The sequence below is a fragment of the Papilio polytes genome, unplaced genomic scaffold (assembly GCF_000836215.1).
Source record: "Papilio polytes unplaced genomic scaffold, Ppol_1.0 DF823879.1, whole genome shotgun sequence".
NCBI lineage: Eukaryota > Metazoa > Arthropoda > Insecta > Lepidoptera > Papilionidae > Papilio > Papilio polytes.
The window spans coordinates 1,618,561-1,633,736 of NW_013525325.1; the positions used below are offsets into that span (position 1 = coordinate 1,618,561).

The 15,176-nt window shown below is 35.6% G+C and overlaps 1 protein-coding gene across 4 annotated transcripts in view; it reads right to left on the minus strand.

Annotated features, from left to right (window-relative positions):
- Positions 1 to 1,053: 1,053 nt before the first annotated feature.
- Positions 1,054 to 15,176, minus strand: part of LOC106103033 (BAI1-associated protein 3) — a 40,468-nt gene continuing 26,345 nt past the window's right edge. For 3 of the 4 annotated variants that reach the window (XM_013282669.1, XM_013282672.1, XM_013282673.1), the window contains 16 exons: positions 12,195 to 12,541; positions 11,521 to 11,568; positions 11,278 to 11,437; positions 10,994 to 11,173; positions 10,513 to 10,714; positions 9,820 to 10,252; positions 9,481 to 9,738; positions 8,815 to 9,106; positions 8,038 to 8,270; positions 7,542 to 7,632; positions 7,213 to 7,422; positions 6,522 to 6,596; positions 4,474 to 4,780; positions 3,893 to 4,016; positions 3,086 to 3,279; positions 1,054 to 2,310 (listed from right to left, as the gene is read on the minus strand). In XM_013282669.1, the coding sequence (XP_013138123.1) occupies positions 2,198 to 2,310; positions 3,086 to 3,279; positions 3,893 to 4,016; positions 4,474 to 4,780; positions 6,522 to 6,596; positions 7,213 to 7,422; positions 7,542 to 7,632; positions 8,038 to 8,270; positions 8,815 to 9,106; positions 9,481 to 9,738; positions 9,820 to 10,252; positions 10,513 to 10,714; positions 10,994 to 11,173; positions 11,278 to 11,437; positions 11,521 to 11,568; positions 12,195 to 12,541 (3,267 nt within the window). In that variant the 3' untranslated portion in view covers positions 1,054 to 2,197. The remainder of the gene's footprint in view (positions 2,311 to 3,085; positions 3,280 to 3,892; positions 4,017 to 4,473; positions 4,781 to 6,521; positions 6,597 to 7,212; positions 7,423 to 7,541; positions 7,633 to 8,037; positions 8,271 to 8,814; positions 9,107 to 9,480; positions 9,739 to 9,819; positions 10,253 to 10,512; positions 10,715 to 10,993; positions 11,174 to 11,277; positions 11,438 to 11,520; positions 11,569 to 12,194; positions 12,542 to 15,176) is intronic. The other variant, XM_013282671.1, reaches the window with a different exon arrangement.

Consider the following 15,176-nt stretch of genomic DNA (forward strand, 5'->3'; position numbering starts at 1 on the left):
AAGTCTTGTACACTCGTGAATATACAAACGTACTTGTACAATGTACACAAATATAAATAGAATTTGAACACAATATGATAACCTAAGATTTATTTCAGCTAATATATATAACGCGTGTCCCGAAATATAATAAGAACGCGTGGTAACTTCAAAATATATAAACAAAATATACACGACACTGTTTACACGTGTATAGGCATGATATAAGAGAATGTTATGATTTAAAATGCTTAAACATGCGAAAATTAAGTACTCCAGTTATAAAAAAGCATGCTCAAATCCCGCTCTTGTTACAAAATGGTATCGTTTAGCATGTAAAGGTGCTTTTCCACTAACTAAACCCATTTTTGAAACATATTGTTAATCTTCTGGTGAAAACAGACATAATTAGTTTCATTCTGTATTGTTAGCTTATAAAAATTAGGTAACAATTACTTTATAACCTTAAAATGAAAACAATGTTATTTATTATTTATCTTGAAAAATGAATAATTTATGACCAACTATAATAAATACCAATGAACAATCTGTTTTAACTCAACATAAAATATTAATATAGCCTATAGGAGGGAAAATTAAATCAACAGTTAAGCACTTATATTTTTATTGACAGTAATAAATAATGCACATTTCGATCTCTTGTAAAAATAACAAATTTACTTCTTTATAGCTAGTCAACTACACATTTTCAGTTATCAGAACAGGTAGAAACTAAGAACAGAGGGAATATTACGAAAATTCGCGAGGTAGTTACGATATATTTGTCATCGTCGACAAAAATTATATTAGCCATGTGTACTTTATGCCTGGTACTCTACAAATCCAATACAAATTTTGTCGATGAAGTTATAAAAACATTCTCACGATAATCGTGATACACCCTCTGAAGAGTTTGACTGCTTTTGTTGCTTACACGTCAGGTTCAACTGTTCAGTTAAAACTGAGCGTGTGTTTAACCGTGACATTTGAGTACCATAACACTTGAAACATTTAGGGCCTGTCCCACTACTGGCTGATAGGCTCATATAGCTTACAAATGACGTCACAGATAAGGAAACAAAATCCGATATTTCCATCACATTACACGTTGGATTGTTATCAGACAATTTACAATTTGGTGGGACAGACCCTGAGTTAAATGTATTACGTTGTATTAACTCACAGTAGAACAGATTCAAACCGAAACAAACATAAAAAGGCAAAAGAAAAACTTCATTATGCCACTTCGAAGTTTTTGAATTTATGTACTTTTTTATTAAAAATACAAAATAAAAAAGTATCTGATAAGGCACTTCTTTTCTATCACAGAACATAACTATAAGATATCTACAACTATGATAGTTTTTTTAATAAAAAACAGCAAGTTCTCACATCTTATTATTTTAGACATTAACAATTTTACAATAGAAAACATACAAAACATTCCCAAATACAGACTCCAGTCAATGCAATAAAATGCTGAAAGTTGCAGCATCAAAGAATCGCTTCAAAAATATTCTTTTAGGTCATTTTAAAGTAAATACATAATAGTAAATACAGTTATTGCATGATTTTAAAATATTATGCTAACTTAAAAATATTATATCGATTCAAACAATACAAGGATTGATTTTTTACTTTACTTTCAAATATTCCGCATTTTTATCTGTTTGTGTGTTTTAAATTACTTTTGAGAGTTTTGAGATTGAGTTTCTACAATACAAACTACCTCAATTATAATTAAAAATACACTAAATTAATCTTCATTTTTTTAATATCTTCAGGTTTATTTCTTGCTATTAACAGAACATATAAAGTCTTCATACATTCAGCGAACAAAGCTAATAGCGGACGTATCCAATCTCAATGTTAAAGTAAAAAATTTGTTTATTACTGTCATGAAGACGTTACAAAGTTTTTTTTAATTGAGATACATAATTCTTACAAAATTGTATGTGTATCATGTAAAAAATTAGGACAAATCTTTTAGCACCGTATTAGGAAACGTGCGTAATCCATACAAATAAAAGACTTGAAGATCAGTTCACATAATGCTATGAAAACGATAAACTGATTCGCAGATCAGATCTTATACCTGCATTTGCGTGATCTGCGAACTACAAATCATGCTCGCGGCTTAGTTGCTGAGCTGCAGCTCAATAGTTCAAATCTATGTGATGTGTGATTCAGAGCTGATTTACTTGTCTACGTACTAGTATTAGCCGAGTGAAAAGAACTGTTTGGCCGGCATCTTCTGTCTCTGCTTCTTTAGGAACTCTCTTGCTTGTTTATCACCTTGTCTAGATTCTAAAGCCTTGATGGCATCACCATCTAAAAAAAAAATTTACTGATAAAAATTTTTCAAGCTTCCATACTTATGTCTATACATATTCCTGATTTACTTTAGAAATGTGCTTTTTTAAGTGTTTACAAATACAATTATTAGAATACGGATTCCGTGTAGATTCTAAATGCACCTTTCGACTACTGTGATGAAATACATCGTAGCAAAAAAGTGGGTAATGACTAACAATATGCGCGTAGCCAAGTTTGGCAGGATTGCCTACAGTATAGCCTTGGACGGTTACGTTATGTAGCTTTAACTGATTTCAATAATCTAAATTAAATTATGTTTACGTTTCAAAAGTGCCAATAATTGAATATAAAAATATTTCATCGTCAAATCATCTATCTTTTTTAAATATTGCACATAAAAATTGATACTCCTGATTTATTATTATTTTTATTCCGACACATTCATCATCGTCACCATCACCAGCTCACTACACGTCTCCAACAAGGGGCTCGGAGCCTACCGTAAGTTAGGATGACTAGGCCTTAGTCAACCACGCTGGCACACTGCGGGTGTACTTCACATATATCTTTGAATTTATTCGCCGATGCAACACGATTTTTTCCTTCACCGTAAGAACGTCGGGTAAATTTGTCCATAATGAAAATTCGAAAAATCGAATCACATTGGTATAGCGGGATTCGAACCCAAGATCTGTAGATTACAAGTCAAGTGCTTAAACCAATGAAGCACCGACGCTCTTTTCAGCACATTGTTCGTTATTTAATAAGTGATTTATAAAAAAAGTATTACCAATGTTATCCGGCTTGGTGAGGGGCAGGTGCTGCTGCGGTAAGGAGGAGATGGGCGCAGGCGTGTCGGGTACCTCGCCGAAGTGTAAGTAAGCTTCGCCAACGAACGCATTACTCATACTGAACATATCCTTGTCTTTTATCACAAGGTGCAGCAAACCGTCGGCCGTGCGGCGCTGCTCTGCTGACAGCGGACTGACAGACAAAAATTAAGCCACTCGGTAAAATTGCTTTCCATATGGCTTATAAGCCACTTAGAAATTGCGATTTTAATTATCTTTCAATGAAATTATGGAATCGGTGTCATCAGTTATATATACAATTAAAAAAATAGTAGATTTTGATAGAACTATCATCTTTTTAAAATGTAGAAATAACTAAAACAGCTAATAACAAAAAAAAAAACAAACTGTGCAAAAAAGAGTACGGACTAAGAGTCTGTAGAAGTTGATATAAAAAAAATGTTGAAATAATAACATTTTTCTGATACGAGGTTTACTACAAATGGTGATTTTACATTTCAAATCCTTTAGTACCATCTTGAAGGGCATTTCCCTTAGGGTCTTCAATCAATCGGCCCAAAGGGATTTTTTTCTTTATCTTGACCTACTATATTTTCAATTTGTCTTAGGGCCTGTCCCATAATTCTAGTAAATTGTCAGATAATCCAACGTATAAAATATGTGATGGAAATATTGGATATTGGTACTGTATCTGACAATGACGTCACTTTTAAGCTATCTGAGCTACTATCAGCCAGTGGTGGGACAGGCCCTAAATGTTACAAAGCAATCGTATTGCAACTTACATGAGGAACATTTCATCGTAGAGTGGAAACAGATTCTTGCTGTGCGTCTGTGTTTTCGGTTTCGTCACGTTGGCGAACGTATCTTCAGGTAGTAAAGTCACACGTACGTAGGAATCACATAGACCTAAAAAAAAACAATTAAAATTAAACATTACTCAAATTTCGTCTGTTTAATATTTGTTTAAAATTTAATATTAAAGAAAATTAACTAAAACCACTCAAGTTTTCAGTTAGGGTCTCTATGCTGCACTAATAATAACTGTATTTTAGGAGGCATGCCTTTTTTATTATATTATTCAAGCACCAATAATCTACAAAAACAAATCCTACAACAACAAAACTATAGAGAGTAAAATAGTTACATCTATACTAATATTATAAAAAGGAAAGATTTGTATTTTTGTATGCATAGGACTTAACTCAAAAACTACTGAGCCGATTGAAAAAAATCTTTCACTATTAGAAAGGTAATTTATTTGTAACATAGACTATATCTTTTATTATATTATTTTTTAATTTCACAGGGACGAAGTCGATAGCAACAGTTAGTTAAAAATAAAATAAAAAGTCACACAACTTACCATTTGAGTCAGTAGGCATAAGATTTCTGGCGTTCATAATTTCTATTTTTAAATTGTCTTCAATAAACTGCGCTCGCACTGTTAGTATGCCCATTTTGGGTTCAGTAATCGCTTGCTGTTCCTGCCACCTCTCTAAGTGATACTGGTGGATGAGTTCTCGTGTCTCCATGCTGTGGATCTTCAGTAAATATTCCACTCTCTTCAATGTCTCCGATGTGTACACTTCCTTATTATCTTGTCGGAAAGATCGGACCATTATCTTCAGACATTCGTGTAGATTTGAAAAGAAAGATGGCGGCCGACGTTTCTGAAAGTTAATTATAAATTAATATTATGCTATCGATTAAAGTTATGAATAGTGCTATATTGATGTTATATTGTTTGTAATGCTTTTAAATGTCTTTTTTATAATGTTTTTAACCGCTTGATAGGTTTTATGATATTTTCGTGACAATAAGAGTAATCTACAAAGATAAAACTCTGACGTAAAAATACACAATTATTTAAAGATGCGAAATCATTAATTTAAAAAAATACATTTGACCCAAAAATGCGTAAAAATCAACCTAACTTATGTAATGAATTAAATATGAATTTCATGCAAAAATCAGCAATCAGAAGATGCGAAATCAATGGACTCATGCTTTATAGTGAAATGTGTAACAAATTCATGTTTATATTTACGTGGTGAGTATTTGATCTATTAAAAATTGGATGAATAATTTCGTACGTGTATATTTATATAGTAAGCAGACATGTCAACAAATAGGAAGCAAACAATTAGCTACACGATCTATCAATACATCTCTATGTAACACAATCATATAATCTAGACATAACATATCAATAGAAAGTAACTAAAAACCCTACGGCAGCTCATCATCATCCTCCTCCTTATCGTACTCCCGTAGGGTCGGCACAACAGGTATTTGTTCTCTACATAACTCTATCATACGTCATCTGTCATCACTCCCTTTTTGATCATGTCACCTTTCACGCAATCCATCCATCTCTTTCTAGGTCTACCTCTAACGGTGTACCTCCACACTCATAACTAACGTTCTCCTTGTAACATGCGATTCATCCCTCCTCATAACATGTCCATACCATGCTAACCTTTTACTCCTTACCTTCTCTACCACTGGGACTACTTTGAAACTTCCTACAGCTCATTTTATTTAAAAAAAAACTAATAGCAATCCATAATACATCACCATAACGACAAAACACAATAACCTCTATTTTCTATCTGTCATATTTTTCTACTAACTTTCGCCCGCGACTCCGTTCGCGAGAAATAGAAGAATCAAAAGTGAGTAGTCTATGTGTTCTTCCAGACTACCCCTTGCATCTATACCAAATTTCATCAAAATCCGTTCAGCCGTTTAGGCTACAAACTCTAACAAACATCCATCCATCCATCTAAACTTTCGCAGTCACAATTTTAAGTAAGATTTAAATTACTCGAATAATTTAGTGACGATAACAAATCTAATGTTTCTAACAGCCATGCATTTTGTAACATGCCGTAGTATCTTTACTATTAAAAACAAACAACAGTTGTCTATGGCGTTTTCTGATTGTTATAAATAAATAATAAATAATAAAACACTATTTATTGACCAAAAAGAAAATTAAAGGAACATAACTTACAATTATTAATGAAATAAAAATGAAATAAATATAACGATTCATCATCATCAACTTGTCCTTATCCCTTATGGAGGGTCGGCACAGTATGTGCTGCTCTTCCATACATCTCCATCAGCCGTCATATCTGAATCCACTCCTTTCTTAAGCATATCCTCTTTGACACAATCCATCCATACTTTCTTCGGTCTTCCCCTACCTTTGTAGCCATCCACGTTCATTCTTAACACTTTCTGGTTTAAGTTCTCATCGTCGCATAACATATTTTTATGACGATTATTATTATAAATATTGCCACAAAATACTATTTTGTTGTATATAATGGCTGCCGCGGGTGTAGAACACAACAATTAGCATAACATGACACGTGTACACAAAGTGCTAGTACAAATGATTACCGCGTCCAAATGGGCGGCTGTTGACTTGGTCAAGCGTCTCGGGTCGATATAGCGAGTTATCTTTGCCCTTCGGTGCTATTAAAACAATAAATAAGCATTATTAATAAAAATAATAAAATGTGCTTCCAGATACCAGCGTGCGTAAATGCAACATTTATTACCCGAAATAATACAACGTACGGTGTTACTCTGTTTCTGCCGAAATATCTGCGCTTTAGAAAGCGGATACGCGTAGCAATGTCTACTTTCTGTTTCTACAAACATTGGAAAGTTTATATAAAGTTAGTTTTCAAGCTAGTATAGTGCTTTTCAAATATCTTGTAAGGTTTGCTAAAACTATGTTCTGCCGACAAGATATATGAAAATCTATACAAAATAGATCCAATGATGAATAAAATAAAAATTGTATATTACAGACTATGAACAATACAATGAGTCAAAATACTTTAGAATATAAATAAATAGATTTTTTTAAAATACATATTTCGTTTGATGAAAAACGAGTACATAGTTGGCGACGCTATCAAATTTCACCAACAACAGATAAAATAAAAAAAAATTACATACTTCATTAGATCTACTTAAAGTTATTTAAATTAGTAAAAAAAATGATTAAGTATGAAATATGATATAAAAATTAGTAATAAAATCAATTAATAATGTTTAAAATTGTATGAATGAAAAAACTAACCTCTAAATTGGCTTGTACTAGTTCATATAAGACTTCACCAAGTTGTTCCCATACTATATCCAATGTTCTGGAGAAGTTCTCATTGTTCAGATGCTGGTAGAGAGTGTCAAGGTTGGCCTCCAGGTATCGCAGCACTCGGTCCATGCTGGAGCAGTTCTGGTGCAGCAGTTCCGCTCCTTCTATCAGGAAACGTGTGATAGATGGCATCATCTGGAATGTGGAATAAAACAACTGTAACCAATTGTAACCGGATTTAACTGGATTCAACCAGTTTTAGCCTGTCTTCGTTTGTTCTTCCAGTTCCAAAGAGTAAATCTTAAAGTTCTTACCTTTTTCACCATAACTTCTAACAGCTCTACGATTTTGTTCTTAACCGTGTCTATTGCATTTTCTATTACATTTTGGAGTGTCTCCTTGCATCTGGAAATATTTGTGTTATTAATAAGTAATAAACTATCTGTTAAGGGGCGGGAAATCGAAACATTTCCATTTCGCAAGGTTATTATCGTGGTATCATAACTTATTCCTATTAGTAAGGAACTCCCTTATTGTTCAATTATAACCATATTACGAGAATATTAGGACAAATTTAATAAGATGGCAATCGAACAAGCGGCCACCTAAATCTGCCGAAATGGCGAAGCGTCCGCTCCCTTTGCAATTGCAAATGCGTTGCCTACCCTTAATCGACGGAGAAAACGCGCAAAAAGACATTTCCCTTTCCCATGCAACTTCTCCACCGTCAAATCCACTTGACAGTGGAGAACCACTCAAGAAAAGGAAAAGGCAAAGGGACTAATTAGGCTGTATGTTTGAAATGTTCACCTCTGCGCTTCCAAGGGGGACCTGGCTTCACACATGGTGTTGATGATGTCGTCCATGCCGAGCTCGTGCACGAAGGGGCGCAGGCTCTGACGCACGTAGTCGATGTTGTTGATGGCGAGGCACCACTGCGTCGTCACCTCGAAGCGCTCCTCCCGCGCCGTGCTCACGCGGCCCTCGCTCTCCACGCGCCCGCACATCTTGTCCGAGTAGAACACGCAACAACGGCAGATGTCCTGCAAATAGCGACGGGTGAAAGGATATTTACAATTGATACATATACGTATACCAATATGGAGGCGGCCATCTAGAATTGATTTATATACTAATATAATAAAGCGCATACCAACCCGCAGTGGGCCAGCGTGGTTGACTATGGCCTAGTTACCCCTTACTTAGGGTAGGCTCCGAGCCCCTCGGTGAGGACATATAGTGAACTGGTGATGATGATGATGATGATGATAATAAAGCGTAAACACACGCTTTGTTGCCTAAGATGTCAGCAATCACAGCATATTTTCGAATAACTCTTTTTTTAATAAAAAGCCCTACACTTACGTCACGCCTTAGGTTATATATTTTCACGCTTAAACTTAGGGGTAAATATTTTGGATAAAAACCCTAATGTGGGAAAGACGCCATAAATTGTTGCCAACATCAAGAAAGCAAGATTGTTAAGTTTTGTCATGTTATGTCATTTTGACGTTTGCAATTGTCGCATGGGAACAGCTAGTTGTTTATAACCGTTAATTACTGTTTGATTAAATATTGTAAACTCACGTCAATGATCTTCGCAACGAATGTGTAACATCCTTCAACATCTGGCCAAGCGAGTTGCTGCCAGAATATCTTGATCTGATAGAAGATAGCCAGCGTGTCCACCCCTGAACTGCTGTACTTCACGTTAGTGTCCACCGGTACTAGGTTATCTATCTCTACTGCCTTTTCTATACGAGAAAGTGCTTTAAATGCGGCTATATCCAACCACTGTGCAACTCCTCCGTAAAACCAAGAGTGGAACTTGGATATTGAATATGTACCCCAATCGGTTTCGTTCAAACCTTGGCCAAGACTGAAAAGTAACAAGTTTTTTTTTAATATGTTGCAATCGGAAGAAATCAATTTGAATTTAAGTCATAATTAGAACACAAGCGACGCCAAGCGACTTGCTAGAGAACTTGAATCATTCTAAAAATAGGGATCGTTGCGAGAACACTGTTTGAACGTTATGAACTTTGTAGATCTATGAAATCCTGACTCTCAGTCAGGATTTCAGTATGGTGAATGTATTGTATTGTAATGCACATATGATTTCGAATAGTAGTAATTCTGATATCGTGCTAACTCAAGCCGTTAAACATAAAGGATTTTCAAAGGCATTTAAAAAATTGATAACAATGTTATCATATTTTAAGGCAAAATGATTATAAAATTGTTTAAACTTACGCTAAAAACCTCTGTAACGTTAGATACAGTTCGAAAAGTGTGGTTCCCATAGTCAATGGCTCGTTACTAACTCGCGGCGCTCCGAGCGGGGTGTCCCCGTTCAGGCCACCGGCCAAGTGCACACTGTTTGTTGACCCTTCATTGTACTGCAGCCGCTTAAGGCTCTTACACACTTGGATCACTTCAGGCTCAACCAACGAAGCTATCTTATTCTCGTATACACCGTATAAGATTTTAGAATAAGGAAAACTCATCACTCTGTAATGAAAAGAAATAAATAAATTCCACTCCTTTGAGAAGACTATGGTCTTTTGATTATTTTTAAACAACATTACTCACTCTATGAAGACTCTATCGAAGTATTCGACTGCGCGCTGCAGGTCTGAACGCACCAACTGTATAACCCTGATCAAATGCTGCAACCTCGAGTCCTCAGTCCGGTCTTTGCATTCGTTATTGTCTAATATATGGACGAACCAGTCCGACGCCCCTTGCACCGCCGCTTGGTGTAAAACTTCTTGGATTGACAACTTCGTACCATCGTCAGCGTCCCTCAACCAGCCGTACAAATTAACGGGGAACAAGTCCAGTGATTCCGGCACGTCGAGGACAGAAAGGCGATAGAGGACCTTCAGAACTTCTCTGAGGGTCTTCATCACAGTCTTATCACCGGCAGTCTTCTTTCTCAATTTCCTAATGTGGCTGTAACAAGTTGGGAGCAACTTCTTCGCACCGTCCCAGAATAGCTTGACGTCCTCTTCATTGACTAGACCTGGAATGCATGTTTTTAATTACTTTTTTAAAACTTTGAAAATATACATTTCATGAGAGCCTTGGCTCCTGCACTAGGTTCCCTTGTGCTGCAGGAGCCAATCCCTTTCCCCATTTGTGAATAGCAATACATATTCTTAAGTGTCTAAATAAAATATCAGATAATATGACGTTCTCTATGAGATAAGCCATCATTGTAAGAATCAGAAAGACTGGCTACTATGAGTCTTCTCCAAAACAGAGATGTTGTTGAAAACTTACCGGCCTGCAAAGGTTTTGTGACTTTTTCCAGCAGCTGATTGAAGAGTGCGAAGCTAAGAGGGTGGTTGGTAGTGACTGCGCAGTAGACCGTCCACTGCGCCAGCCAGTTGTCGGTCTGGCTGAGGCCGCTCTGCGCCGCATGCTGCGTGAGGATAGCCTCGGCGGGAGCGCTGAAGTTACCGCACCACCAGTACGGCGCCACCTAAGAATTTCATTAAAATACAATAAAACATCCACATCAAAGAACAACTGATGAAAAGACTGAGTGAGATAACGTGTAGACATATCTCATAGAAGACAAGCAGAAACTTAAAAAACCTACATTATTCTTTGCTCTACTATGATATACAGAAGTCTCACCCCGACTTTTACCTTTAACCCTTGTCTATTCTTTACTCTGTTCTACAAAATACTGAGGACTAACAGCTTTTTTCTGCGAATACCTGTAAGTAATAACGTATTTTATCCTATAGGAACTTACCTTTGACGTTTCAAGCTCGTGCAACAGCAGAATCCTGAGCAGATGTCGGTGCTCCTGCGAGGCGACCTGCGAGTTCTTCTCCGCGGAGAAGTTAAGCCGTAACTTGACCACGCCTTGCCGGCGCAGCTTGCTTTTCTTACTCAGATTGAACCACATCGTCATACCGCCTGCTGGGATTGACTATGAGAAGAACAACAATTAGAACACGTAAATATATAACAAAATACTATAAGTCATGTTCAAAAGAACGATGTTTCCTTAAACATGGATATGTGTTAACGCACCTTTAGTGGAATGTTGGATGTTCCGATAAGTTCATTGTCGTGTTTCCCTGTAGAGGCAGTGATAGCGATCTCCTTCATCAGCTTACGCAGACCCTTTACACCTTTCACTTCAAATATCTTTGTCATCTTTTCTTTTACCGTCTCTGCTGGGTCGAAGTCCCTATAAAAAATTAAGAAAAAAAACAGTTCAACTAAAAATCAAACGTCAATTCAAAAGAAATAAATCCAAGGATTATAACTTACCATACTTCTAAAATCAATGAATCTTCGTGCAGATTTGACGGCATAGGTCTGAAATAAGAGAGTTTAACTATGATTTTTTATTGTCCTCTTACGATACAAGAACATGTTTTGTATCTCTTTCAAAGAGCATGAGAGATGATGTGTTTTTACACATGTTTCTGCAATCGAGACTCATTTATAGTCCAAGCGGAACCAATCGATGTGTTAAAACAAAACATAGCGAAGCCAATACAATCTGGCATCATCAAGGCCTGCTGTGCCATTTGCTATTGCAATCGTAAATGTTTTAGTACTTGTTATACTAACGATTAGTCTTGATGTTGTGCGACTTGTTAATGTATTGCTGATACATAAGCTGACTGACTACAGCAGTTTTAGAAATTGTGATTTATATCTCAACTAGCTTTCGCCCGCGACTCCGTCCGCGTGGAATAAAAAAAAACAAAACTGAGTAGCCTATGTGTTCTTCGAGACAATCCTTTACGTCTATGCCAAATTTCATAGAAATCCGTACAGCCGTTTAGGCTACAAAGTCTAACAAACATCCATCCATCTAAACTTTCGCATTTATAATATTAGTAAGAAGTAAGATTATAGTTAGTATAGTATTAGTATGATTGTAGGATTAGTATGATATGATTAAAAGTGATTTTTTTTTAGGTTTTTATACTTACAATGAAAAATGTTCCTCCCATGAGGGGTTTAGAGTGCCCGACTTCACTGACGTATTATACCTATGTGACGAGTTTGACATCAAATATATCGTCACAAACGGGTCGCTGAGTCCATTCGGATCTTTAGGTACCAAATCCTTTGCTTCAACAACTTCTACATTCAGCATTAACTCCGGCGGTTCTTTAGCCTCTGCTTTTGTCAATAATTCTGTGTGTTTGTCGTTGGCGATTTTGAAGGCCTCCTGGACGTATGACAGCATTGTCTGCTGCCCCACCTCGCAGCCCATGTCGCAGCCGCCCACATTGTGTAAGATCTCATACAATACTTCCAAGTATAATTCATCCACCTGGAATTATACAATTACATTACAACAAACAGATCTATAGCACGACGGAGGACCGCATTCTGCGGAAGGCATTAGGGAAGATCTATGTCCAACAATGGGCAGACAAAGCTTAATGATGATAGCTTACTCTAAACTTTTTATCGGACTTAATAGTATGCAGCAAAATTCATACAACTCTTACGTTGCTAATTTCTATGCAGTGCCTACCCAGAGGAGGCAAAACTAATGTGCGAGCTATTGATGGCACGCGATACATATTTTGACCAAGTCACTGATCGACAGAATTTATTATGTGCTACAAAATGTATCCAATAATCACAATATGATTTTTTTGCTGGCACATAAATTACTGCAATAAACATTAATTTAAATGTTTGTCACCCCTGACCTATATCATATTATTCCTAAAAGAGAATACGATAGCTTATTCACGTCATGGAAATATGACGAAAATCACTTTAAAAACAATATAACGTGTTTAAACTGTAAAGCCTAAATATTTTTTTTTCTAAGTAAGGCGGGATTACTTAGTAGACAGGTGTTAGAAAGGTCAGTGTACATTAACTTTCAAAGTTTACATGAAACATGGATATTTATGGATAACAGCACGTTCGGATGTATTGCTTACCGAACACGCGAAACGGTACTTAGTAACCATAATTTAAAATAACCTACGATAAAATTTTAAATAGAAACATCTATACACGAGATGTATATGACAAAAATTTAAGTTAAGAATCCATTTAAAACACAAAAAAATCTAAACAAGAGATCGCTACAAAAGTCCTAAAATAAGAAATAATTATAATATTCTCCAATTCCTTATTGCAGTTTACACACATTTAGAGAAGCAGCGATGAAAATATTACGTATATTACCAAAATAGTAACATCAATACTGAAAATTAATAATTCAGTAGTCAGACTTCTTACACGGATAAAAACTTCTACTTATTTACAAAACTAAACTTACAGATGACTCATAGTAGTAAAACAATTTCATTGACCGCTAAAGCACTAAAAAATGCAAATATACCACCAAAAAACGTACAGCCTTTTGACCAGGCACGCAACGAATGAATAAAATGCATTCATAGGGGTTGTTTCTATTACCCTGCTAAGAGAAAACCCAACCATTTTAAGTCAATCCATATACTGTAACAATTTCTTCGTAACATCATACACATATTGGTAGGGTTATAGCCTATCGTGGAAATCATATCGATCTAATGCCAAGCTGGTTTTGATTAGTTGCCCCAGTTACATTGCTTCATAATATAACATTGTGTTTGTTTACTAGAACATTAAACGGTTAATGTAACTAACACAGATTTTAATCATCTTATCAAACGATCTTAATTAACTGTGGCGAGTTTTGTAAACGCTGGTATTTTCCCACAGTTATGTCTACGTAAACTTGCAACTTAAAAAATGAAAATAAGTTATTTACTTTAGGTATTTAAGTTTAAATCTCAAATATTCTAAAGATATAAACATATCTATCTACAATATTTAAACCAAAACACCAAATGCCGTAGAACTCTCACATTTCATTAAATGTTTTATTCATTCAAGCCTTCGCGCATTTTTCTTATATAATAGGAAATTGACTTTTATCTCCTAATCCTCTACATATGTGTCACTTTGATTTGTTATAAATCTAAGGGGATAAAAACGATGAACCTGTTTCCCCCATTACTCACTCATCATCTTCCTCCTTATCCTTCTCCCATATATCGGCACATAACTCTGTACCTCATCTCAGTTATCACTCCCTTCTTGATTATGTCATCTTTCAAGCAACCCACCCATCTCTTTCTAGGTCTACCTCTACCGGTGTACCTCCACACTCACAACTAACGTTCTGCTTGTTACATGCGATTCATGCCTTTATTCACTTCTTGTTATATACTGCGTTTTAAAACGAAATAAATGCACATTTTACGAGCATAAGATGCAGATTCGGTGGGATTATTTTTAAAATGTGAACTCATTTGTCATTCAAAAACAGTCAGTAACGTATGGGATGCTATTGTATATCAAACTAAACACATACAAACGGATCTATTAATTGCTATAACGTCAATCTATCTGGTACGGTGTTATATACAGCTAAATATGTTAACCACCAACTTCACAGTACATATTCTGTAATTTGTTCCTTACGCAAATATTGACAAAACATCCTCTCTTCCATATAGTTATTTAATGTGGTTAACGATTTTCCCAAAGTTAGAAAACTGACGAAGATCTAGCGAGCCAATGTATTCTGACCCAGTAAATAAAAAAATGTTCTGCTTATTTTCGTCATTTGATATCTAGACTTCATACGATCAGACCATTAACCACTGAACTATTTACAAAAAAGGTTGTTGTATTATAATTGTTTTATTTATTATACCGCGTATTTCAACTGCATTTAAACTTCTACATTAACATATCGTCATCTCTGCCATTATCTTAGAAAAAAATAGAGATAAAAACGTTTTAGTACAGTTTGTTGAACAGTTATATCCCAAGATATAACAATTACTAGAAGCGTCACTTTTTGACCGACTTCCCAAAAGAAGGAGGTACTCAATTCGTCTGTATGTTTTTTTTTTTATTTTATTTTTTTTTTATGTGTGTTACGGCAT